This window comes from Papio anubis, chromosome 7 (genome assembly GCF_008728515.1).
Source record: "Papio anubis isolate 15944 chromosome 7, Panubis1.0, whole genome shotgun sequence".
In the NCBI taxonomy this organism is placed as follows: Eukaryota; Metazoa; Chordata; class Mammalia; order Primates; family Cercopithecidae; genus Papio; species Papio anubis.
In genome coordinates, this window is record NC_044982.1 from 96,854,538 (window position 1) to 96,880,803 (window position 26,266).

The window sequence follows — 26,266 nt, forward strand, 5'->3', positions numbered from 1 at the left end:
TCAGGAGTGTTAAGGCCGATGGACACCTAGCTCAAGGTCCTTTCCTATGTATGCCCTGGCCCATGCTACAGCAGAGTCTTAGGCGCTGGGATCTGCCTCACCTATGCTCAGCTGCTAGGGTCCCCCAAACACGCAGTGCTGCTTGAGGCCTTGCCTGTGCAAGAGAATAGAGATCAGCAAACTATGGCCTTCCCTCAGCCACCGACTGTCTTTGTAAATAAAGCTTTATTGGAACATAGTCCATTTGTTTACCTGTAGTCTATGGCTGATCTCACGGTACTACAACAGTTGAGTAGTTGCAACAGAGACTGCAGGTCCACAAAGTCTAAAATATTTACTACTTGGCCTATTACAGAAAACGCTTGTGAATGTGTTTTGGTGGCTCTCTGGGGGCAATTCTGCCCCTCATCTTCTCACCGTGTTTCCCCAAAAGTCACTCACTGCTCTTTAGTTCTTAGTTTCTAAGCCACCCACTCTCCAGAGCCTTCCTGATTCTTGCTGCCATGAGGCAGAACTCACCACCATCTTGAATTGGCTCTCCTTATCCCCAGACAGACCCTAGCTCTTAATACTATTATCCCATGGGTTTTGTTTGTGTTCAGATCTGTCCAGCTTACTGAAATGGGGGTTCTTGCGGAGGGTAGGGAACAAATCTTTTCCACATTTGTATCTGATCTAGGGCTTGGCATATAGCCAAAATTTTAAGGAATGAATAAAACAAATACATGTTTCGAATACATCAAGCTCATACAATGCATCCCCAAATAAAACAAACTCTGCAAAGAAAAATGCTAACGTGGATAGTCTCTGAGAAGTGTGAGTTGTCCCTGTCTCCATGGCAGTCACAGGTTTCTAAGGGACAGGGCTATCTTTGCTTTCCAGAATTTTCCATTTTAGCTTTTATAACCCAAGTTGTCCCTGCCATGATGACCAAGCATTCTGGGTTGCTGAAGCTACTGATGAGGCAGGTGTGGGTGGCTGCGTGCATTCACGGTGGATTCCACATGCTGTTCTAGGCAACAGGCCCCATAAGAGGCATTTGAACAAAAATATCTTCCTTGTATCTTCCACCAGTGAGAGGGTATTCCAATTACTCTAGAGCAATGACAATACACTAGGGGCGTGGGGTCCAAAGTCTGTCATTTAGGGTGGTTACTCTAAGGGATTACGTTCTTGCAGCTGTTGGGGGGAGTAGCAGTTTGAAATAAGTTGGGTGAAGCAGGTGTAATGAAAAAGGAAAGAAGGAAGGGTAGAAAATGGGTAAATACTATATTTGGGTCTTGAACTAATTTTCCAGGCCAAATTTAATTTCACTAACACCCTCTCTTGGAAAAGTTGGCGCCTCTTAGATATTTGAAGTGGATTCTAACCTAAGGGGAAACAGTCCCTAAAGGGAAACATGGATCATGGTTGAGGAGGTCAATCAGAGGAGAGTGGCACGAGGCCAGTGAAGTCAGCAGGCCCCTGCTATGTATCTGGTACTTTCCTCTGGCTTCTGGCCAGATATGTGATTCTCCCAAGCCATCAAGATGGTCAGGTAAGAACAGCACCAGGCAGCGGCAAGTATTCTCCATCTGTTAGACTGAAAGAACTGCTTGCATGGTTTCTTCCCTCATCTAAACCAAACCAAATAAAATATTCAAGCAACAACAAAATATAGTGTAACTCCGTCCAACTGCAACAGAAGCTCATCCTGTTTTTCTGGCCTTGACTGGATGATCAGATGCATTGACATCTATACATTGACCTTCATAGCTTACCACTGCTGAGTAGGGCCTTTGGGGTTCCTAGCAGGGCTTAGAGCAGACTACACAGGTCTGGCAGGCATGGCTGGGTGGAGAAGAAACCAGACTTCCCAGGACTGGAAGCAGCAGGCAGCAAGAAAACCAGCCCAGCAGGCACACGGGGAGCCAGAAACTACTTTTCCTCGGATGTTTCTCTATTTTAGTACATGTATCTATCTCCATTTTACACGTTCCTCAGTGAAAGACCTCCTCTGGGAGGTGTGAAAGAATAACCATTAGTAACCACAGGAGAACCTTTTTCCTGGGAAAATTCCTCAAGAGTGGTGTGACTACCATCCCAGGGATCAGCTGGTTGCCCTCATGTGGAACGTTTCTGCAGGTTTTTCAACAAGAAGGGCTGGGAAGCCCTGCCATAGTGTGAGTGAGGGGAAGCTGGAGGGCAATTACTGGACACAGGGGAGTGGGATTGGGGGACTGGAATGTACAGATGCCACTCAACCAATCTTTAAAAGCGTTAGAGCGAGCTATTCCATGATCAGATGGTGAAAAGGAAGTGATTTTTACGGAGGGGCACGCTCCCTCCTGCTTGGAAGATGTTAGCAACTCTGTCAAATGATTCCTTAGGAGCTCTTGGGTTTCCAGTTATTATTTTGTCTGTTAAGTGTTCCCAGCAAGCTCCTTGGGGAGACCGTGAAAGGAGGCTGCTCCCAATCCTTCGTTAGCTGTGAGGAAAGCCAGCATGCCATGCTGTGGCCTTCTGGAACCCTGTGTCCCCAGGGTGCCTCAGAGCCAGCTTTCCCTGACAGCACACAGCCTCAGCTGAGAGAAGACAGCAAACCGCGTCCCCTAGAGAGGCATTTTTGCAAAATGTGCTTGCTTCATAGGAGGGAATGATATTGGTTAAACAAAAACAAAACCGAAACCTTCTTGGTCTATGCGTAGGAGTTACAAAGATCTGTCAGTTTCAGCAGAGAGAGACTTTTCATCCACCCCTGGGCATGTTCAACTGAGATAGTGTAGGAGTTTATAGCAGAAGAGAAAGAACTCTAGCATTCACTTTCTAGGTTTATTCCATCCCGTACATTTTTTGTGTTCTGTAAATCCAATGGAGATCTTACCAGGAAATCTTTTCATTCATTTGAAACCAAACAGATAATCGAGGGGGCTGATCTAGTGTTGTATGTACAATGCTTCTTTAGAGCACAAAAGGCAAATTAAATCTAGACTGAGTTTTCTGTTCGGTAGTATATGAGAAAAATTAAAATTTTAAAAGACAATACAACAGAATTCAGAGCCATCTTGCAACAGGGGTCTTTAAATTTATACCCAATTGCTGATAAAACTCAGCCCTGGAGTTGTCTTCCTGTTATTCTAACATCTTTTTCACATTCATCCTAAAATTTTAGGGAAAAAAGTCCAAAATGCAAAGAGTTTTAAAAACCTTTTTTTTTTCCCTCTCAAAACAAAGAGTTCCATAAAACACTAGGTCAAAGGGCCTCAGTGTGTGTGTACTGAGTTTGAAGGGCCAAGCAATAATCTATAGGAGTGACCTATTAGCAATACATTTGCAAAACTAAACCAAAACCTGTACAGGATATTCTCAAAGCCTTAGGAACAACAGAATATACATATTTTATGAAGTGGTTGGAGAACCATCTCCCCTTTACTAGTTAACATACTGATGAGTGTCCCCATTTTCATAAGCAAGGACATACTAACACTAAGCAGATGAAAGGCCTGTCTCAGAAGCATCCTGCCCCAGGCAGCTGATCATGGTGGCCCCACACCACGACACAGCTTTTCTTTTCGTTGGTCTTGCTCAGTGCTTTCTCTAGATTTGGGCTGTCATTCAAGCCTTTTCATTTACAACGTTCATTAAAAATTTGGTACCATATCTGCCCCATGCCCAACCATTTTTTATCTCCTGCTTCTTTTGTTTGCCTTGTGGGTAAACTGCAAATGTGTCCAAGGTGAAAAAGCAAACCAATCAACCTTTGAGTTTTTTTTCCAGTGCCAGGAATGTGACATGAACAAAGGTTACTGAAGAAGCATGAGCGGTAAGTTAGCAGGGCCCTTTGTTGTGTATGAGTGTGTGCCTTTACCTAAGCTCTGTCCCCTTATGGAAATGGCCATAGAAGGCCTAGTGTACTGGTTGCAAGAGGTTTTCTAACGTGATTCTTACCCCAAATCATAACAGGTTCATTCTCTGAGGTTCACCCACCTTCAAAACACAGACAAGGGCCTTAGTTCCAGACTAACCCTGAAAATGTCAGAGACATTTTCATGCATTGGACACACAACAGCTTCCAGGAGCTTGTGGGTCTATTTGTTATCAGAGACGCTACAGACTTCTTAACAGCTTGTGCTAGGGAACTGTTCTTCTTTCCCATCCCCGGAAGTGTTGCATCCATACACCACAAACCCACATCTAAGAGTTTCTCCTCCACAGGCTGAAAAGAACGCCTCTTGGAATGTCAAGCATGAATATAAAAGGGCTTCCCATGACAGTGATCACTGAATCATGGGGAAGAAAGCTAAAAGGCAAATTTGCAATTCATCACATTATCCCCTGTTGTCTCAAATGTGATTCTTTTAAAGGCAGGCTGCATATTCACTCTCTTTTTGAAGCATTTTTTTTTTCTTCTTATAACACATTATATATTCTTGTTTTTGTAGAATATCCGAATGAGGATAAAGTGATAAAAATTACAATAGGTTAATTGCATCCCTTGTATCACATATTTTTGGTGCATTAAAAAAGGAGAAAAAAAAGTAAAAGCAACCAGCATGATAAATCCGGCCTAGAGAACTGTGTTAGTGACTGAAGGGTTAACAGATTTTAGAAGTAGTTAAAAATAGTATTAGAGGATTATACATACAACAGTTTGAAATTCATATGGATTGTGTTTTTTTCTTTTAAAAATGGCAAAATGTTTGGCAAGTGTAAGCAAATGACTTGGACTGTGTTGGGTCTCACCAGCTCTGAGCCGGGTCAGTCATAGCCAGGCGAGGCCTACTGCTTCCTGAGGTCACTCTGTGGGGCTGGGGGAAGGTGGATGCCCGCCACTGGGAGGTGCTGGCCCCCCACCCGGCTCCCCCTCAGGCCCTCAGTCTTGAACATGGAGATGGAGCTGGCGAGAGGTGCCAATTACAAACTCCAGCACAGATCACCCATTAGCATCACTAAGAGAACTCTGGGGCCTTGAACCACATGCAGACTGGGTGAGTCGTCTACACAGTGACCCATATTGCGAAAGTCAGAGAGAGGAGTGGGGCTTCCACCCCTCCGACTTGTGCGCCCGCCCCCACCCCCATCTGGAGGAAGAGGGTGGCACGCGGTGTGTCACTAGTGCTTAATCTGGCAAGCTTAATTTTCAACTTGTGGTTTTTTTTTTTAAATTTTTTTTTTATTTTAGTAAACTTTAAAAAAATGTTTTCTGTTTTGTATGTGTATGTATATCCAGAAATGTCCATCCTCCAAGCTGGCCACCACTGTTCCCTGAATTTGGCAGTGCCTGTTGCTTGCAGCTGTCGGCATCCTGAAAACCATGAGGTGCCTTCAAAGCAGACTCTGTGGCCCAGCCGCGCGAGTGGCCTCCAGGACCCCGCCGCACGATCTCATTCTCTCCTTATTTTGAATCCTGTCTGGCTTTGATGTTCAGAAAAAAGACAAAGTCGGTGTGTCTGTCTGAGTGTGTGTGCGTCTGTGTCTCTGTGTGTGTATTGAGTTTTGGTATTTTTTTGGACACCTTTTTTTCTTTTTTTAAGAAAAAAATGACCCTTGGATTACTAATACAGAGTTCAGCCCTCCTTTAGTCACTATAAAACGGACTCCATGTTTTCACACCACTCATGGTCTTCCAGGTTATAGATAAACTTTGTCCTATGTGTCTGGTTTGCGGGCACAGGGTCCCTCCCCAGGTTGTCTAGGGTCAGAGTAGAGGCAAAGAACTCACTGGTGCTCAGCCCGCCCTCGTGGTTTTTGATGTAGCGTTTATAGTTTTTCCTCAGGCACTGCCACGTGGTGGTGTACAGGATGAAGGCGAAGGATTTGAGCGCGATGGCGATGCTGACATACAAGTATCTGTAGACCACATTGTCGTAGAGGACGCAGGCGCCTTGCTCCCCACAGAACGTGCTCCAGAACAGGCAGGTGGAATCGATGCCGGCCCCGAAGATGAGGGGTGGAGGGATGAAGCCTGTCACAGGGAAAAGAAGGTTAAGGTTCTGGATCTAGTGGCCAGTGCTCTCCTGTTCCTGTCTCTGCCTAGCTTTTCTTATAGCACTGCTGGGCAAATATGTGTGACTCCATGGCTCAAAGACACGCTCAGGAGGCAAAGTGCATGAGTTTGTGTCCCAGTTCTGCCTTTTTATCATGGTATAAATCTGAGCACGTTATTTACACCCTCCTGCCTTAGTTTCCTCGTCTGCAAAATGGGGATGACGATAATACTACAGTCTTCACCAGATTGCTCTGAAAACTAACTTTACACATAGAAAGCATCATCCTGGCATGGTGGCTCACACCTGTAATTCCAGTACTTTGGAGGCTGAGGCAGGTGGATCACCTAAGATCAGGAGTTCGAGACCAGCCTGGTCAACATGGTGAAACCCCGTCTCTACTAAAGAGACAACCTGGAATTTGCATTGTGGTACATGTTGGTGTACACCTGTAGTCCCAGCTACTTGGGAGGCTGAGGCAGAAGAATTGCTTGAACCCGGGAGGCAGAAGTAGCAGTGAGCCAAGATCGTGCCACTGCACTTCAGCCTGGGCAACAGAGCGAGACTCCATCTCAAAAAAAAAAAAAAGCATCTAGAACAGTGTGTACTGTGCCACTTTACCATGTAAAGTGAGTGACGGCTGCTATTATCATCATCATCATCCTCTGCTGAGAGCCTGAGAAGGCCAAGACAGTCTTCCTTGAAGGGAAACATTCTCAGTGTCAGTGAAAGCAGTGCAGTCTCATTGAGGGACCTGCAAAGCGGCGGCGTACTATGTGTGGTGTTCTTCTGCATGGGGCTTTTAGGGCTGTGTGTGCTCTTGAGTACAGGGACCACAAGTTGGACTTAAGTACGTCTGTGCGCATACACATAAAGTTTAAAATGGAAAATATCTGCATATATACTGACAACTTCCCTTCCCCTGTATATTACCAGTGGGTAAGAATATTCCCAGCTCAGAATGAGTTGGTAACCAGTTTTGAAACCCTCACGGTAGAGCATTTCCGGCACCTACAACCAGTCACCAAAAATGGCAGATGAGATGAAAACTCTTCCCCTTCCTTACTTCAGTTCCCTGTTCCTCTGCCTGCTGTTAGCCCTGAGTTATCAGACCTGGCTGCCCATGACAATCATCATCCAGGGTGTCCCATCCCAGACCAATGAAATCGGAGCATTTGGTGTGCAGCGCAGTCCCCAGCACTTAAACATTCCCAGGTGATTCTGAGTGCAGGGGGAGAGTGTAATCTGTACTACGGGAAAGTCATAGATGAGTCACTAATACAAATTAACTGTTCAAAAAAAACTGTCACCTTGAGGCCAGAATAAAGTGCCAACCATCTTCAGTGACAGACTGCAGAAGGAGGAAGTGATCTCTGGAACTAGGTGTGGCCAACTCTAAAATCCCAGGGCCCATGTACCTCTATCCGGAGTGTTCCTTGCAGAGCCAGTCCTAGAGCATCTGAATTTCATTTTGTATTAAGGAAAGTCCCTCTGAGATTTTGATGAGATCTAGACCCATAGCTCTGAAAAATACACCTACCCATAAAATCAAACTCATATTTCAGGGGGTTCATAGGCCCCTGAAGTCCATCCATGATCGCCAGAATAACAGCACGTGCATGATAAGCACAGCAGCACCTCTGTTCTGTGGGGGCCTCCAAAGGCAGTCAGGGAGAGAGGGAAGGTTTAATGAAGGAAGCAGCCCTTCCCCTGGTTTTAATGACAGGCCTGGAATCGGGTGAGAGAAGGGCTGTGTTACCCTATCAGTGCTAATGAGCTTGGCAGAGTGCCAGGCTCTCGGCCCAGGTGCTTCTGTACTTCTCCTAGGAACTCTCCACCTCCACTGCTTGTTACCCCAAAGAAGCCCCGAGAAGATTTCTGGTTGAAACCTCATTAAACTTCCCAAGCAGCTCGATTTAATAAATAAGCTCCAAGCTCAAAATCCCACACAACTTGCTTCCTTCTTTCCGGCTACTAGGTCGGGCTGTGGTCCTGCCAAATGGAAGCTCATATTCCTAGCATTTCCTGTGATCCCAAAGGCTGCCCAGGTGTCTGAGCCCTTCCCCACCAACCCTGTGCATTTTCCCTGCCCCCTAACAAGTGCCTTTTTTCATTTCACTGAAAAAGAGCCAACTGGAGGAACTGCCATGGCAACCGCATAATAGAAACTAAGCCACATGCCACATTATTTATGTGAAAAATGAAGATCTGGAGCCAGTTTGTATTACAGATAGACCTAGAGATAAATGGAACTAATGTGGCCTGTTTCTGTGGCACAGCAGGGCAAAGCAAATCCATTCACCTTCCTCTCTCTGCATGGGGCATAATCATTATATTGTGATAAGCTCCCAAACGCTCCTCCTTCCTTGTGACCTTTCTTGAGGTCATTTCACTTTGTTCTAGCCACCCATCACCTGGCGATGGTGAGCCAAGGTTAGAGAGGACACCTTTAGTAAATGCTTTGCTGTGGGAAGGAACTGAGGGTACAGGTAGGTGTCCCTTGCTCTATAATGCATGGATGCTTGGATACAAATTCCAGGTCGGTGCAAATCAGGTCATATTTTAAGCACGTCGAAGGAAATTTGCAACATAAAGGAATCATTTGTTAACATTTGTTAAAACCAAAATATCCCTCTAAAATACCACTATGTAACTCATTCATGTACCTGAGTGAGAATTTTTATAATATTTGGTTGTCTTTCAAGTAGGGCATACCTCCATGTGATAAAGATGGCAATTTTATCTTGTCTATTGTCAAGCTCCACTACCAGATGACAAAACCTTTAAACAGCAATGTGAAAGCTAAGTACTCAGGAGGCTGATGGGAGGATCGCTTGAGCCCAGGAGTTCCAGGCTGCAGTGAGCCATGATCACACCATGGCATTCCAGCCTAGGGGACAGAATGGGATACTGTCTCCAGAAAAAAAAAAAAAAAAAACCTACCAAAGTTTTTCATGCTATGCTCTGCTCAGTATTTTAGAGAGCTTTCATGGTAGAGATGAAATATAACTTTTTTTGTTTTGTTTTTGAGACGGAGTCTCGCTCTGTGGCCAGGCTGGAGTGCAGTGGCACGATCTTGGCTCACTGCAACCTCTGCCTCCCAGGTTCAAGTGATTCTCCTGCCTCAGCCTCCCGAGTAGCTGGGACTACAGGTGCATGCCACCACGCCCAGCTAATTTTTGTATTTTTAGTAGAGATGGGGTTTCACTGTGTTGGCCAGGATGGTCTCGATCTCTTGACCTTGTGATCCGCCTGCCTTGGCCTCCCAAAGTGCTGGGATTACAGGCGTGAGCCACTGCACTCAGCTGAGATGAAAGAAATTTCAAGGTGCCAAAAGCCCTGGAGAAAGTCACTTGATCTTTCAATGTCTGTTTCTTCTTTAAAATGGAGCGAATACCACCTGCTTGGTAAGGGCTAAGTAAACACTACACAAATGAGATGTGTGTGTGTGTTTTGCAAGCGTCTGATCTTTCCATGTAACCAGAACTTTTGCCACCTTATTCATGTTAGATAGGGGATTTGGGGTGGCATTTTAGAATAAACTCTAGGTTAAGTACCTTAAGTATAACCTTTATGACATTCCTTTTATACTTCTGAATAGTGAAAATATTGACTTTCTTTTCCATCAAATTCATCTTTTCCTTCATATTCACTTAAAATTCTTTCCCAAAGGGGATCTCTAGCTATCAGGTCCTAAATTGTAGGTGTGCGGAGAGTACCAGAGATGAACTGATTGCATCTTTTTTGTTAGAGGCCTCTGCCATTCTGGAACTCACCTGATGAGTCACAGAAGGGAGTCCCACCTTGGTGACTCATTTTCATGCCCAGCCCTGCATCCTTATATGTCTACCACTCAGTTGGACCAAACAAAAACTCAGGCAGTCCCTGCAAGGAGTTGGTTCCCCGTAGACAAAGGGGAGACTGCTACAGTGTGAGTGTGGCAACTGTCATGATAAGTAGTATCATTAATTCCCCCCACCCAGGACTGTATAGAATGCTCTAATCCATTATGCATCCCCTCCATAACCACTCCCCCTGCCCCGCCTTATTTCACATACAAATAAACTGAGAGTGAGAGAGATTATTTGTTGCAGGTTTGATATTTCAAAACTCCAAACGCAGTAATCTCCTTCCTTCTAATTCAGAGTTTGTTGATTTGAGAAGACTTTAGAGCTCTTATTGGGGATTTCCAGGGATACAGAGAACATTTTATTTACCCTTTTGCTAAGCTCCTGGAGTAACTGGCTTGTAGAAGCCTGGTTTTGAAGTGTGCAGAGGGTGAAACACACAGGGAGTTTGATCTTTGCAAAGCAGGCAGCCCTTCCTTCTCTGGGGTTGCTAATACATAGAGAACGCTGGGAGACTTATTTTGTAAACAAATTCCGTATTTCGCTGGACACCTGAGGCAGTAATGGCAGGTACTGTGCTTGTCAGCAGGAAGAGACACGGAGTTGTCATCGTTGTAGGCTTTGGTCAGACAGGGAGTTCATATCTGGAGTTTTGGTGACGGGGAGGAAATGCAAATTTATGAACCAGAGACAGCTGATTTTGAATTCTAATTCTGCCACTTGGGAACTGTGTGATTCACACAACTTTAGTGAATCTCAGTTTCGCTGTTTATACAATGGGCACAATCATACCTTCAGGCAGAGCTTTTGTAAGAATCAATGGGACGCCATTTGAGAAAGCTCTCACAGGGTGGGCGCTCCAAAAATCTGCCTTGCTGCTGCTTGGCTTTTGTCCTGAACTCTTTCGGGTAAATGAAAATCCGTCCTCTCTTAGAAGTTCACCACCTCTAGAGAAAGAGTTGCAGAAAACCTTTCAAGCTGTGATTCAGTGAATAACCTCCACTGGCAAGAATTCTCCACATCTACTCCGGAGGCCGAGGCAGGAGAATCGCCTGAACCCGGGAGGCAGAGGTGGCAGTGAGCCAAGATCACACCACTGCACTCCAGCCTGGGTGACAGACTGAGACTCCATCTCAAAAAAAAAAAAAAAAAAAAAAAAAATAAATAAAAAATCTCCACATCATAAGTCAGTTTTGGAGGATAATCAGGTGCATCTAGAAGGGAGGCCAAGGGGGGCCAGGTGTACGTCAGCGTCCCTCTGGTTTTGAGCACCTTCACTCTGTGGATTCCTTAGTTACAAGGGAGCTTGATGATGGTGGTGTATCTTTTAGTAACTGTGTCTTCTGAAGGAATGCTCTCTTCCCTAAAGCCTGCAAGAGCAGCTCTCTCTCCTATATCTTCTCTTCTCCCTAAATCCTCTAGGCAGGAACTTGTGGATGAAGCAGGTGTTAATAGGGAACCCACCGTGTGCTGAGGAGGGTATGTGCAGGCTCAGTGCTGTTCCCCGCTATTAGGGAATATTAAAAGGACTAAATCTATTACACTCTGGCTTACATTGCAGCTGTATATATTTCAATGCATAAATTGCTGCACTCTTTAAGAACAGTCTCTGTTTTTCTGAAATCTATTAACAGAGATTAAAACCTCAGGGCCTTATATCTTGGCTATTTAACTTACTCTCTTAGTTGAAAAGGCTAGGCCTATTTATATTCCTTAGTCTAAACTTAAAAGGTGAACTGGAAGGCTTTTGTGAGAAAAATAAGTTCAAATTCTTTTATGGGACAAAATGGAAGCTGAAAATTATGGCCATTTACATTTAAAAAGATATCTGTTTCTCTCCGGCTTACCTGCCAAGACTTGAATTCACCATGGAATCTCTATTCAACCTGGTGGAATTACTGTTATGTCCAGCACCAGCTAGAAAGGGAGATGCTGAAAAGTGTATTCTCCTGGAAGCATTAATGAGTTCTCTGCTTCAGCAATGTCAAGAAAGAATCTGGGCTGTTTTCCAGTGACACCTGACTTTTACTTTTCTTAAACTGGAGAGTCTGGAGCAGCTACTATGTTCTCCTTTCATTCCTGGACCCCTTGTTAAAGTTGCTAAGGCCCAGAGAGCTTAAATAATCTGCCACATGGTCAGGAAAGGCAGAGCTAGGCTCAAGAGCAGGTGTGACTGACTGTAGAGGGCCCATGGTAAATACTGGAGGTCACCTCAGTGCAGGTAAGGGAGGCAGATCATGGGGGGTGCAGGTACATCAGGAGGTGAGGTACACTGCTGACACAGCCAGGGCACATGGCTGGCACCTAACATACGTTCGCCAAATGAACAATTAAAAGCATAGGCAAGTGGAAGGGGTCTTCCACGCATCACACCGCCGTATCTCACTCCCTCTCATCTCTCACCTGGGGCCCGTGGGCATGCTGTGCTTACTTCTTCCAAAGCAGCATTTAACACGTTCATTTCTCCACTTGCCTATAAACTTCGTCATATGCAAGACGATGCTCACAGCAGGAACTCAACAAATGTCTGACAAGCCACATCAGGAGTGTCTAGGATGTACTTTTCTAGAGTAATTCACAGATCACCCCAGACCAAGGACGGTCTGCTCAGGAATGACCCCTGCCTACAGAAACGTACCCCGAGGGCCTTCCCCTGCTTTTGGCCAGGCAGGCACACTGGAAAATTAAGATGTGGGGTTAGTGTGTGGAGAGTTTGTGGTAGTATTGTGGAAGCTAAGCCTATTCCTAACGATACCCCGAGACACTTGATCTATTGTATCTCTTATTCTATTAAAGGCTTCTCCATAGCCCCAGTCCCAGGGGCTCCAAACCTCAGCCTCATCTTGAGCTTTGTTGCTTCTCTTTCACTTTTACTTAGGTCAGTTGGGTTGGGGGGCCTCAATAGATGCTGTCTCACTATGTGGCTCTGTCTTTGTCTTTCAACCCCACTGCTTCACTGGAGGTCAGCTTCTCACTTCAATGCTTTTGGTGGGTTATCCTGCATCCTGCTAAACCTCATGCCCTGCTCACCGGTTGCTCTACCTAAAGCAGAATTCTGAATGTATATTCACTCTCCCATCTGAAGCCCCCATTTGCTCCACACTGGCAACTACTCAGCCAAGTATAATTTCTCCCCTTGAAAATCAAGGCCCTCTATAACTCTTCTAACCCCACACCTTCCCCACACTTGCTTCGTTCTCCTACTGGAGCCACCAGGGGCAGGATATTAGCACTTACTTATCTGTACACCCCAAGCAGCCCCTAGACAGCACCTTGGATGTGGAAGAGTCTCCATGCATATTTGTTTCCACTAATTTAATTTGGTGTAACACGCTGGCAAGCAGTAGGCCCCAGGAACAAGATTCTAGACCAACTCAGGAGCAGAGATTTGCCCACAGCCCGGCGAGAAAAGGAGCAGCCAAGACAACTGTAGAAGAATAAAGGAGGATGGACTCAATTATACCAGGAATTCTGCTATGAGTAGATTGTTCAGTTTACTCTGAATTCACTGACCCTTCTCCAGCTCAGTGTCTTCCTCCCCTACTCAACATAAACTTGTCTGTGTGAGCCTTTCATTAACTCACTCGCAACATGCAGGCTGTTGACCCCTGTTCCTCTCTGGCCAGCAACACCCTGGGCTTTGTCATTGGTCAGAACTGCTCCACTTCCATAATCTCGAAGTCAGACAATAAGGCTTTGGCCACAGCCTCCAGTTCTCTTTTGCCATTATTTATTACAACTAGTTTTTACAATTCCTGTATCTTTGTCCTCTCTCCTTTCTCCCATCTCAGCCCTACTTTGATCATCATCCTCAGCTTCTTTGCTCCACTCTCCTGCCATGCTTCTGCTTCTATTCCAGGGTGCTGGGGCCACTCCCAGTCCCCCACTAACCAGTGCCTCTGCAGGCCCTGCCCTGGCCCTTTCTACCAACTCCTTGCCGTTGGCGTGTAAAGCAACAATCTCACATTTATTTCTAGCTCACATTTTAATCTCACATTCATTTCTAGCTCCTGCCCTATTCATGTACACCCAAGTGTCTAGAAAGAGGGTCTTCCCGTGCCCTATCCCACTTCCTCACTCTGATCCATGAGGATGGTGCATCAAAGATGGCCCCCTCATTGTCCAGTATGGCAGACACTGGCCACATCTGGCTACTTATGTGACAATGAATAAAAATAAGTAGGCTACAGAAGCCACATTTCAGGTGTGCAACAGTACCTGTGGTACAGACAGAGAACATTTCCATCATCACAGAACGCTCCATTGGACAGCGCTGGTCTACACCACTCCCAACGTGCTCCACATCCTTTCTTCCTGTCTCATAAATAATTCCTCTGTTCACCACATGACCCAAGTCTTTCTTAGGAGTGGGCACTGTGGGTGCCCCTTCCAGTCCGTATGCTTCCACTCAGAGAATAATACAGTTTCCTCCTTTTATTTCTCAACCCTACCCTCTCCCCATCCTGCGAGCACCATCTCAGCACGAGCCTCCAGCATTCACTTCATTACACAGCAACTTCTTCAGCCATGTTCTCATTCTCCACACGGCAGACAAGCCCTTTCTAAAATACACAATGGATCCTGTGTATTTTAATATACAATAACTCTCTGGTTAAAGCCCATCAACAACTTTCATTTGCCTTCTGGGTTCAAGGGATTCTTCTGCCTCAGCCTCCCGAGATAAAGGTCAAATGCAGCAACAGGGCAGAAGCCCTTCCTGACCAAGTCCCTCATCCACTACCCTCTCCAGCTCCATCTTCTGCTGTCCCCCTTTTCCCCCCAGTCTGGACCTTCTGCAGCCCCCAAACATGCTAGGACCTTTGTTCATCCCCAGGCTTTGACCCCTTAAGTCCTTCTCCCTGCTCATCTGTATGACTCTTACTCCTTCCCCAGGGCTGAGCGTAGACATCACATCCTGTCCAAACCCACTGCTCCCATCCCGAGGCAAGATTAAGAGTCCCTTCTACATATTCCTGTTACACCTGTGCCAACTTGAATCTTGTCACACTAACCTGTGATGTCCCCATTGTATCCTCATTACCCTTGCTAGGCCAGCACAAAAGTTGAGAATGCCACAGGATCTGATGTCTTTGCCGGCCCTTCATTAACAATAATGGTGGTTAATCTTACTGGGTCCTGCAAGAAAGGGAATTAGGCCAAATGCTAAGACTTCTTCGATGAGCTGCTTTTAATTAAAAGATGAAGCTGTGTCATAGTCTTCTAGAGCAGGGTTTTCCAGTCTTTAAGACTCATAATGGGCAATAAAATCAATAGAGTGGGTCATGACCACCTTTTTTAAAAGCATGTAATAGACTAGAATAGAAAATGTCAGAATGTGTCATACCTATTAGAGTATTTTTTCATGATTTTTTTTGGTTTTAGCTGTATCTAGCCATAGGCATGTGTGTACTGGGCCATAATGCAAAACTTGTCATCTCTTGCTCTAGATTACAGTTGCAGAAGTTGAAAAACACTATTCTAGGTAATACCTGGTTGATTATTCCTGGGGCAGACGTACAGATAGTGAAACTGCTTTACAGCAGTGTATGATGATTTTAACAGTATCATATGCCTCATAATGTTCACTTTCACTTTCAACTGTCCTGTAATTTTCATTAACTTTTCAGAAATAGCTTGTAAATTGTTTTTCATCTTGTGCTATCAAAAAAATGTTTTGCCAGTTGTGTTGAGTCCTTAGCATCTGTCTAGAGGTGCAGAGATCTCCACAGCAACTCCACAGATTAGAAGGCTGGGCTCTTAGCTTCCCTGGCCAGCCCCAGAGGACTCATAAGGGCAGAGCTGAGGTCACTTACCTGGGGATGGTTCATGGCTTAGAACACAATAGGTTTTCACAATAGGTTGTCAATAAACATTAGCTTCTTGAACAAATGCATATGTGGAATGGCTTTACCATTTGCAGAAATAAGGGTCCCAATGTGCCAGTTTATATTACACATCCACCTATTGATCCACCCCACACTGCCTTGAGAGTAGGGGTGTAATGATGTATGCAGATTGCACCCTCCCACTGATAGGAAAAAATCAGCACGATCATAACTCTGCCTTGGTATTTCTGCATGCTACTACAGCTTCCCAGGAAGGCCCAAATGCTTTACTTTGAATTAGCGCTGAACTTGTTTTAATTGGGGCATCTTCACACCTACAGCACTTCTATTTTCCATGACTTAGACATAAGACAATGCCATTTGAGTTCGCATGTATATACCAAGAAACATGGATTGTTAGTGGTTGAGAGTATTCTGAGGTCTTCTACCAGGCACAGAGGGAATGACCACAGATTGATGAAAAGGTTTTTGCTATAGACAGAGAAGGGAGGTGAGGAGAGACATATGCTATGTATTTGCCATTCCCCAGGGAGGACCTTAATGGATCTAAAGGTTAATATTTTGCTTTCATATATCAATACATAAAAATCTTATAAAGTAACAGACATTTTGTTAAAAACTTTAAAACAAATTTAGAAAATATAACCTTATTACTCAAAGATAATAGCTGATTTTTTAAAATATCTTTTGCAATATTTTCCTATTTTATTACATTACAGACCTCTTTTTTTTCCCTTCCACATATCACATACCCTTTCTAAGTCTATATTTTTCTTTCCAGAATTTTAAAGGGGAACATAAATCCTACTGCGATTATAGACCATAACTGATTTAACTAATTGCCTACTGTTGGGCTTTTGGGTTGCTGCCAATTTTCCACTTTTACAAACATTTCTATAGCTAGGTATTTGTGCTTATCCACAATTATATACTTGCAATGAGGAATTTTATTTCTACTCTAAAAATACAGGTCATGGTTGTTTTCCTTTCTACATTCAGATGCCACTTAAAGCCCACTGGGGAAGGTGACTGTCCTATTATTCAAGGAAAAAAGTTATCTTGATTTTGGCCTTAACAAAACAATGCTCATAAAGCAACAGTATGGTATGGCAAGAGAAAGGCAGGCATAGCTGGGAACCAGGCCCAGCTTTAGCCCAGCCAGTGCACAGGAAGGACCTTGGGTGAACCATGGACTATCTCATCTTCCTTTTGCCTATCTTAAAAATGAGAGGGTTAGGCCGGGCGCGGACGCTCAAGCCTGTAATCCCAGCACTTTGAGAGGCCGAGACGGGCGGATCACAAGGTCAGGAGATCGAGACCATCCAGGCTAACACGGTGAAACCCTGTCTCTACTAAAAAAAAAAAAAAAAAATACAAAAAACTAGCCGGGCGAGGTGGTGGGCGCCTGTAGTCCCAGCTACTTGGGAGGCTGAGGCAGGAGAATGGTGTGAACCCAGGAGGCGGAGCTTGCAGTGGGCTGAGATCCGGCCACTGTATTCCAGCCTGGGCAATAGAGCGAGACTCCGTCTCAAAAAAAAAAAAAAAAAAAATGAGAGGGTTAGACTTTATTCCTTCTTCCTATACCAAATCTTGAAACGTGGGCCCTATAGTATGAAGGTCACATTTGTCCCATCCCAGAAATTCACGGTAAACAAACTCAGTTTGGAAAAATTTAAAGGATGCGAAGTTTCCATTTTCAAGGCATTGTGAGAACGCCTCTCTCTCCCAGCTGGCGGCCCCATAAATGAAGCATTTCACAAGCTGCTCAAGGCTTGCTTAATGAAGATGCCAAATTACACCACCAGATTTTTTTTCCCCTTTGGTGCCATCACTTTTCCTCCTTATGCCAATGAGAATTCAGGGTGGCATGAAGATAAGAGTTGGTATAAATGAGAACTTTGTGATATACAGGCAGTGTCTGAGTTTATCTCTGAGTCAAATTTTGAGACTTAACATTTCTTATTTATTAATAATTAAACTTCAAAGAAAAAAGAGACAGACCTAGGAAATGGGATAATTTCACTGATATTTACTCAACTAGTAATAAGCATCCGATTCATTATTGAGGAAATAAAGAGATAATACTTACCCAACAAACGAAGGAGGAGAAAAAGAACTCCCAAAGCGTAAGACTTGAGTTCAGGGCTGACTGTCCTACGTGCAAAGAGATGAAGAGAAAAAGAAAAAAAAAAAAACAAACAGATTCTTATCACTCTCCTGTAATTAACAGACCCCAAAGTCATTTGCTGCTGTCCATCAGAGCTCTTCTTTAGAAAATTACTAATAGTGCCTTTTTTTTTTGTCCCTGCCTAAAGTCTGAAAAATAACTGCAACTGTGGTGCCAAGATAAGTTTAGGAATTTAACAGTGTTTTTTAATAACTGGAGCTAACCTTGTCATTCGAAGGACAGAATGCAAATGTGGTCATAAAGCCTACATTTAAAGACATGTTGGTTTTGCTAAGATCAGGAAGCATCTTAAGTTGGTGGGGTACATGTATTGGGGGGGAAAACATCAACTGAGAAAATAATTCCCCGTATGCTTCACAAACAGGCTGAAACCATGAGCACCTTTACCATTCTCTAGTCATTTTGTGAAATCCACCAGGTTAGCATGGTTGGACACCCTGGATGGACCATTTGGGAAATAATCCACTTAGCATGTTTCAGCACTGTGATGGTTAATACTGGGTGTCAACTTGATTGAAGGATGTAAAGTATTGATCCTGGGTGTGTTGGTGAGGGTGTTGCCACAGGAGATTAACATTTGAGTCAGTGGGCTGGGAAAAGTAGACCCAGCCTCAATCTGGGAAGGCACTGTCTAATCAGCTGCCAGCACAGCTAGAATATAAAGCAGGCAGAAAAACATGAAAATACCAGATGGGCCTAGCCTTCCAACCTACATCTTTCTCCCATGCTGGACCGTTCCCGCCCTCGAACATTGGACTCCTAGTTCTTCAGTTTGGGACCCAGACTGGCTTTCCTTGCTCCTCAGCTGGCCGATGACCTATTGTGGGATGTTGTTGATCATGTGAGTTAATACTTAATAAACATATATCTACATATATCTATATCTCCTACTCTGTCCCTCTAGAAAACCCTAATACAAGCACCTTTTAAATTGGAAAGGTACCTTCATATAATTACAGTTGTTTCAAAGTGATCCAATCTCCCTGGCCTTGGTTTCCTCAGAACAGTCCCTTAGAATGGTCTTCTATATATTTTCTAGAGCATTTCCAGAGTGTAACATTTTCTGGGATGGGAGAGTAGAAAGAAGTTCGGAAACATTGACCAATTTCAGATAGATGGGTCCACATAGCTGATAACACAGTCTCCTTTGTAATACCTCTTACTCTTGCAACTGGTATTTCTTCAATGCTTGTCTTCTGTCCTGAGGCCAAAGACTATTTGTGTCTTCTTTATCATCATGACCTCAACCCTAGCACCATGTGTGGTGCCCAGCATGTGCTAAGTGACAGTGTAAGTGGGTGGGTGGGTAGCCCTTTCTTGGCTTGGTGGTGAAAGCATGTGAAGGGGAAGACAGCTGACTGACCACATGCATATGTGCTTCAGGTCATCCTGAGCACCAGTGGCAAAGAACCTTCCTCTTATCTGTTGCCATCATGAGTCCCCAGGGGAGAGGGGGAAGAAATCACACTTCTATGCTCCCTGGAAGGACCTGGCTAGGTGTAGAACCAGTCCAGTGTGGCTGAGCCTTTAGAAACACCCAGGAGCATTTCAGTGTGACTGAGCGACCCATGAGATGCAAGGAGGGCCTAGAAATCAATTCCGTAGAAATAAATGTTAATAACAAAGTTACCAACAGGATATCCAGTACACAGGATATTAACCTAGTCCATACACTTGGCTAGAATAATATTCTTAAATGATCTCAGAGGTCATTCATCCAGCCATCCAATGATATCTATCCAACGAGCTACCACTTGGCTTGAGCCTCAGGTGGGCATGTCTTTGGTTTCTTGGCATGACAAACCCAGTGACAATCCAAAAAGGATGTGTCCTCCCCAAATTCACACATTAAAACTTAACCCCTAAGGTAATGGTGGGGCCTTTGAAAGATGATTATTAGGTCATGAAGACTCTTGCTTTTGTGAATACGACCAGTGCCCTTATAAAGGATGCCCCAGAGAATTACCTCACCCCTTCTAAGTGACGGCATGGCAGCAAGGCACATCTCTGAACCAGAAAGCCAGCCCTCACCAGACAGCACATCTGCTTGCACCTTGATCTTAAATGCCCCAGTTTCCAGAACTGAGAGAAATAAATGCCTGTTGTTTGCAAGCCACTGAGTCTAGGTATTTTGTTATAGCAGCCTGAATGGATGAAGACACTGGAGTTTTTACAATCTTTGCCCCCGTTTCTAAGATTTTCAGGGAAAACACATCTCTTCTCAATTAGAAAGAATACAGTACAGGTAAGTCAACCCAGGGCAGCAGGTCACGACTTTCATTAAGTGATGGGGACGTGACTCTGGCTGATTGAGTTAGACACCTGTAAAACGTTCATGATGAGTCCAGTGTCTCTGGACAGAAACATAGTCAGTACTCTTTAGAATGTGCACGTTACAAAATCCAAGTTCTTCAAAGCTATTATCAGCTCCACGGCTCCGGCTTTTGCACTTTCATTTGAAAGCATTGACTTGAAAGACACATAAATAGAGGCAAATTCTCCTTATCAAGAAAGCACGCTGGTATAATGAGTTAGAATATTTATCACCTGAAATTTGATTTCCTTTCAGCTATCATGTCACTAGGAACAAAGTGAGCAAGGTGCTAAGATCTCCCTTCATATCCTGTTGGGAAACTGGTTCCTATGAGAAGAATAATCCTTCTTGGCTTGAGTTATGAAGAAATGGAGGTCTCTGTGCGAACACTATTGAAAGCTCTGGACAACACTGGGGAGGTAGTCTTCGCTCTAAACGTACTAGCTGGGTGACCTTGAGAACACCGCCTAATTACTCTCGGAGCCCAGTGTGGGACCTAAGAGGGGCTGAGCATCAGCTTTTAACCTTGCTTCCAGATGTTCTGAGCACTGTTGTTGGTGGGATGGTCCTGTTTGGCATGACAGTGGGTCCATTCTTCTGGGAGGGGGCAAGGGCTGGTGCACATCTGTGCTCTTGTGCCAGCCTGAGACATCTGTGATGGCAAATCAGACTAGGAAGGTGATGGAATAAAGCTGTGTCTTGGACCTCTCAACATGCACAATGCGTAGCGTGTGCTTCCAGCACAGCGTGGAGTTATAAGCCTAGGTCATTTAGGCCATCTGTTGCTGATTAATTTAGAGGGAATCAAATATTTCCAGCAAAGCTCCAAGAGCTGTTTATCAAACTGAGATTTGGAAGTGATTAAGAATTTCAACAAACTTTCCATGTTTGGTAGTCACCACTAGTGAGTGTCTAGAGGCTGGGTTTTTGCAGAGGAGTCATGGGGCAAGCAAATAAGAGACTAGTCATTTTTCATGCTTCTCGGTGCCTTTAGTGTATAACTTCACGGGAACGTCTAATAATGAAAAATAAACTACTCGTAAGGCAGCCACCTAAAACCTATACGTGAGATCTGATGGGTTTTGTCCAAATGCATATTATACATAATCATCTTCTCTAAATAGTTTTAAATTCAATAGTTCATTTCATAAACACTTTCACATTCTTAAGAATTTTCATTATTCCATGGAGCTGCAGTGCCATAGTTTAACTCACTATTCCAATTCAGGGTTTTCTGCTATTATAGTTAACGTTGTAATAAAAATCTGTCTGCATTGAGCTCTTTCTTTTTTTTTTTCTTGTAGAGAAGTACTTTTTAAAGATAAATGGCAAGGGGCAGGGTTACTGAATAAAAGGGCCTGAATATTTTTATGGCTCTTGACTCACATTGCCATATTGCTTTTTTGAAAGGAGTGATAGCCTTTTCCCATGCCACCAGCAATTTGTGATTTTGTCAGTTTTGATACAGCCTTGTAAGCACTAGGTGTCAATTTTTAAAATTTATTTTTCAAACGTAGTAAGTATAAAATGGCAGTTTGCTATTGTACCCTTAATGCTCTGCAAATTCAAAAGGCCTTGCTAATGATGTTCTAGGTAACATTAGCACTTGTAAAAATCCTCTTCCTTGGAATTCATAACAAAGATGAGGAAATGTGGTGGCGAAGAGAGAAGCTAAATAAAATAGAGGTGAGGTGCATGGACACTGGGTACTTCCATGCGTTTCATTCCTACTTTTATTTCCAGCCCTTGCTATTGAATCTGTTCACTTAGATAACTGCATCCCAAGAAGGCAAGTCTGTCTTTTTTTTTTTTTTTCCTGAGACAGAGTCTTGCTCTGTCTCCCAGGCTGGAGTGCAGTGGCATGACCTCAGCTCACTGCAACTTCCACCTTCTGGGTTCAAGCAATTCTCCTGCCTCAGCCTCCCAAGTAGCTGGGATTACAGGCGTGTGCCATCACGAGGTTTCTCCTTGTTGGCCAGGCTGGTCTCAAACCCCTGGGCTCAAGCGATCCTCCCACCTCAGCCTCCCAAAGTGCTGGGATTATAGGCGTGAGCCACCACGCCCAGCTGATGAGTCTTTGTGTAGCTGGCCTTCCCCTGATTCAGATGAACGGCAGGCTATGTGTTAGTTAACTTCTGGGTTTCCAACGCAAATCTAGGTAACTCTGCAAATGATAAAAGTTACTCAGAATATTACTAATGGCTCATCTTTGAGGTATCTCATCTGTCCCCAGGACAGGTCCCCAGAGACAGGTAACAACAGAATTTTGGTTGGCTCTCTCCAACAACCTCTTTGTATAAGAATGGTCACTGCGCACCTGCCATGAGCCATGCTGCACACTAACCCGTCACATCTCTACTGAGTTTGCACACACATGGTCTCAGGTCTCAGTGGGTCCTGCTCCACTGCAGGAGGCAGGCAGGATGGGTCATATCACCCCCAGCTACAGATTCAGAAACAAGTCTAGGGGGAAGTGCCCACGTTCATATGGCTAAGCAGTGGCAGGGTGGTGGGGGCTGGGCACTGATGCCATTTTCATTTTCCTCCAACAAGGCTGCGTCCTGTAAGGCTCAATGCAGGATCCTTTTCAAAATTGCCTGCAGGTCTATTTCTGGGAGAACATGAAAGTGCTGTCTTCTCCCCCATGCCCTGCCTTCTCTTGGTGGGAGGTCCCTATCAAACATAATTGATTCCCAGCAGCCTAGAGAAGCTGTGCTCCTTGCTGTGGCCCTAGCTCACCTGGCTCGAGAGATTCCTATGTTGTCTGAAGCTCCGGTCCCTGGGAGGCCTGCAGATGAACACTAGGTGGAAAGGAGGAGAGGTGGGGCTGTGCCGATGGCTTACCTGATGAGGATGATGACTGAGGGTGTCTGTGCCATGGCACCGATCAGGCTGCAGATACACATCACACAGAGGAAGGTGAGGAAGGCCTCTTGGCACCCAGGACTAGGGCATTTTCCAGGAACCACGGTCGCATTCTCAGCAGGGACGGTGGTGAGGCACGCACAGCCCGTGAGATTCTGAAAGGGAAGCGTTCAGCCCTTTTATCTGGGGGTATCTCCAGTTTCCAAAGGCAAATCCATCCATCAGCTGAAGCTGTCACAGCCTAATTACGCATTCTGTGGCATTCCATTAATTAGGCCCGAATAAGCGAGTTAGCTTTTTTAAGGAGGCTGCAAAACACACGCAAATAAAGGAATATTTACAGGGAGGAGAGCTGATTTCTCTGTCTCTTGTGTGTTTCATTTCCACTTTCAAGAATCCCTCAGTAAGCTGAACCATAGATAACTGTGTCCCCCCAATACAATTAGAGAGGAAATGGCGCTTCCACAATATGATAAAACATTGCCAAATTAACATTGTAATTACTTACCAATTTGTCCTCTCTTTTATGCAGTTATAATTACACTGAAGTGTATTAAAAGAAGTAAATCAGGTAACCCGCATATTGTTGCTGGTTGAGTGCCCAACATGGCACTTGGAACAAAGGCTGCACGCCGTTACGCGTGAAGTCACTGCGTCTGCAAGGCCAGGTGAGGGACAACTGATGGAAAGTTCTCTGGAGGCTGAGGAAGCAAAGGGGGCTAAGAGATGCAGAAGCTTGGAGCAGCTCGTGGGGAGCAGAGTTAAAACCCAACGAGACACATTTATTAATATATGATCAGAGAGAAGAAAGAAAAGCGACTGCATTTCATTTGATCTTCCGGGTGGATTCTAGCCCAGCTGCCTGTTCCAGGCAGGGTCCTCTCTCCCGCTCGCTCCAGGAATTTCTGATGGCAAAGGGAGGAGCAGGGACTGGGAGAGGCAGTGCCCAGTGCCAAGCCAATTAAGGTTCCATAATAATAGTGCAGAGGCCTTTAATGAATACAAAGTGAAAACAATCATAAATGATTCATTGCTTTTCTTTCCAGAACTGCTTGGCTTTCAGAGCACATGCCCAGGTAAATCCTCCTGAGGGTCAAACAAATCCCCTCTGGCTTTTACAGTTCTCCTCCTCTGGTCCTCCCCCTCTGCCCACAGAATATAGAGATATGGGTTTTCTGATCCCATTAAGCTATATGGGATGATTTCAGGGGTGTCTGAAAGTGTTCATGTGCCCCAAACCCAACAGGGCCAGTCTGTATAGCTGTGCCCCCAACAGGGGCTTTTATCCATGGGGAAGGAATGATGGGGGCAGGCGTATGCTGGGGCTCCACCCTTCCCCTCAGTGTCTGCCCAGAGCAGGCGCCTTTGTGAAAGCGGCTCAATTAGTGTACCTAGGGGCATTTATTGTAATTCCCAGAAGATCCTGAGGCCCCGCCCCTCTGTCCCTTTTCATGTACCTCTGCCTAGAGACTTTTTAGCTTTTTTTCAAAACCCAGCTCAGATACTGCCTCTCTTCTCAGAACCTCACTGGGCACATCCCAGCCTCCTTCCAAGTCCCACAGGGCCCTTTTCAAGGGTCACTCCACCCCTACTGCAGAGACCTTTACATGCCTCCTAGAGGAGACAGGAACCCTTTGGGACAAGACCTATGTCTTTTGCATTCTTTCCCAAGCATCTTTTCCTAGCACAGAGCTGAGACGTAGATGAAAGTAAGCATACAGCTTTAGAACGCACATGAGCATGAACCTTCCTCATTTTTATTAGGAAGCAAGACTTCTCCCCAACTTTCACTGAAAATGCCACTCCTCCTCTCCCCAGGAGAGGAAACTGCCCACTCCTCCCCAGCATCACAGCCAAACTTTTCTAGCTATTTAGCTCACCACCTGCATTCCTCTTCTCCCACGCTCTCAGCTCACTCCGACTGGCTTGTTTCCACACACATGAATCCGGTGATGCTAACTTCTTCAGTGGGCTCCATATCCCAGGCCCACCATGCATTTCTCTCTTCCCGGAGCTCTCAGGAGCACAGGCCCCTTGCTGACTACTCATCATTCCCTTGTTTGGCTTCAAGGCTCCACTGTCCCTGTTTCCCTGGACCCCTCTGGTCACTCACTTTCCATCTTTGTTGCTGGTACCTTCTCCCCTTTCCCACCTGGTCTGGACTCTCTTCCTTTCTTCATCTGTACTCTTTCCCCAGCTCTCCTTCCTTCATTTTACCATCTCTGCATTGGATCATAGCCTTTCCAAATTTAATCTTTAGCCTGGATCCTTCCCAGATCGACTTGCTATATCCCTTCCTAAGACTCATGAGCATGGTGAGGCATCAAAACTGCCTCCAGGAACGAGTGCCTGTGGTGGATTCTATGCTTTCAGCGTAGCACTACTGTCCCACCTAAGGCTGGGAACTATCTCCCCCAAATTCCCTTTCCTGAAAGGATGGGGGCTGGACAGGAGGGAAACCTGGGACTCAGAAGGCAAGAGTTGTAGGAGACTAGCATATGCCACCTTGCAATATGCCTCTTTTACATAAAGAATATTTTGAGCTGATTATTTTGAGAAACCACAGACACAGGAAGCACCTCTGACAACAGAAGTTACCGTTGTGTAAGGAAAATTAAATTTACATTTACAAAGGAAATCTCCATTTGTAAGGGTGGTTCCTCTCTGTACCAGAGAGAGGAATGACTGAATCCCTACAGACTATCATCAATCTAGAAGACACTGACTTAAGTTTGCATAACAAATGTTACTCTTGTTTAAAGTGCTGTTTCTGGGCATCTCCTCATAACTGGCCTTCCCCACACCCTTCTTTCTCTGTTTCACTGGACCATGGTATTCAAGTCTGAAGTCAGAGCCACCTCTTTGAGATTCACTCATTTCTCTGGCTATCTCCTGTGTCTACATCATGTATACGTGTTTCTAAACCTTTGTTTTCCTCCTGTTAATCTGTCTTAGGTTACAGGGGTCTGTCCCAACTGGGAACTGTGAAGGGTAAAGAGAAAATTATGTATTCCTCCTCTATAAAGTAAAGCTGAGGCCATTGCTCCCAGAAGGCCACAAGGTCAGGCATGAGGATGGACACACAGACATCCCCAGAACGTGCTGGTCTGTCCCAGCACTCCCCACTTTGCACCGCCTTCTTTTCTGCCTACCCTGCTGACCAGTGGAGGCGCCATGTCCACCTCCAGTGACCTGGCTGCAGCAGGCCATGTGGCTCCCCACATCCCAGAGTGCCCATC

At 45.0% G+C, this 26,266-nt stretch overlaps 1 protein-coding gene across 7 annotated transcripts in view; it reads right to left on the reverse strand.

Annotated features, from left to right (window-relative positions):
- Window positions 1–26,266, reverse strand: part of SLCO3A1 (solute carrier organic anion transporter family member 3A1) — a 350,365-nt gene that overhangs the window by 27,549 nt on the left and 296,550 nt on the right. For 2 of the 7 annotated variants that reach the window (XM_017960938.2, XM_017960937.2), the window contains exons 8-10: window positions 23,007–23,182; window positions 17,750–17,814; window positions 5,702–5,944 (exon numbers count right to left, since the gene is read on the reverse strand). In XM_017960938.2, the coding sequence (XP_017816427.1) occupies window positions 5,702–5,944; window positions 17,750–17,814; window positions 23,007–23,182 (484 nt within the window). Of the gene's footprint in view, window positions 1–2,797; window positions 5,945–10,966; window positions 13,242–14,826; window positions 14,951–17,749; window positions 17,815–23,006; window positions 23,183–26,266 lie in introns of those variants that run through there. The other 5 variants (XR_002523199.2, XM_017960936.2, XR_004185004.1 and 2 more) reach the window with 5 other exon arrangements.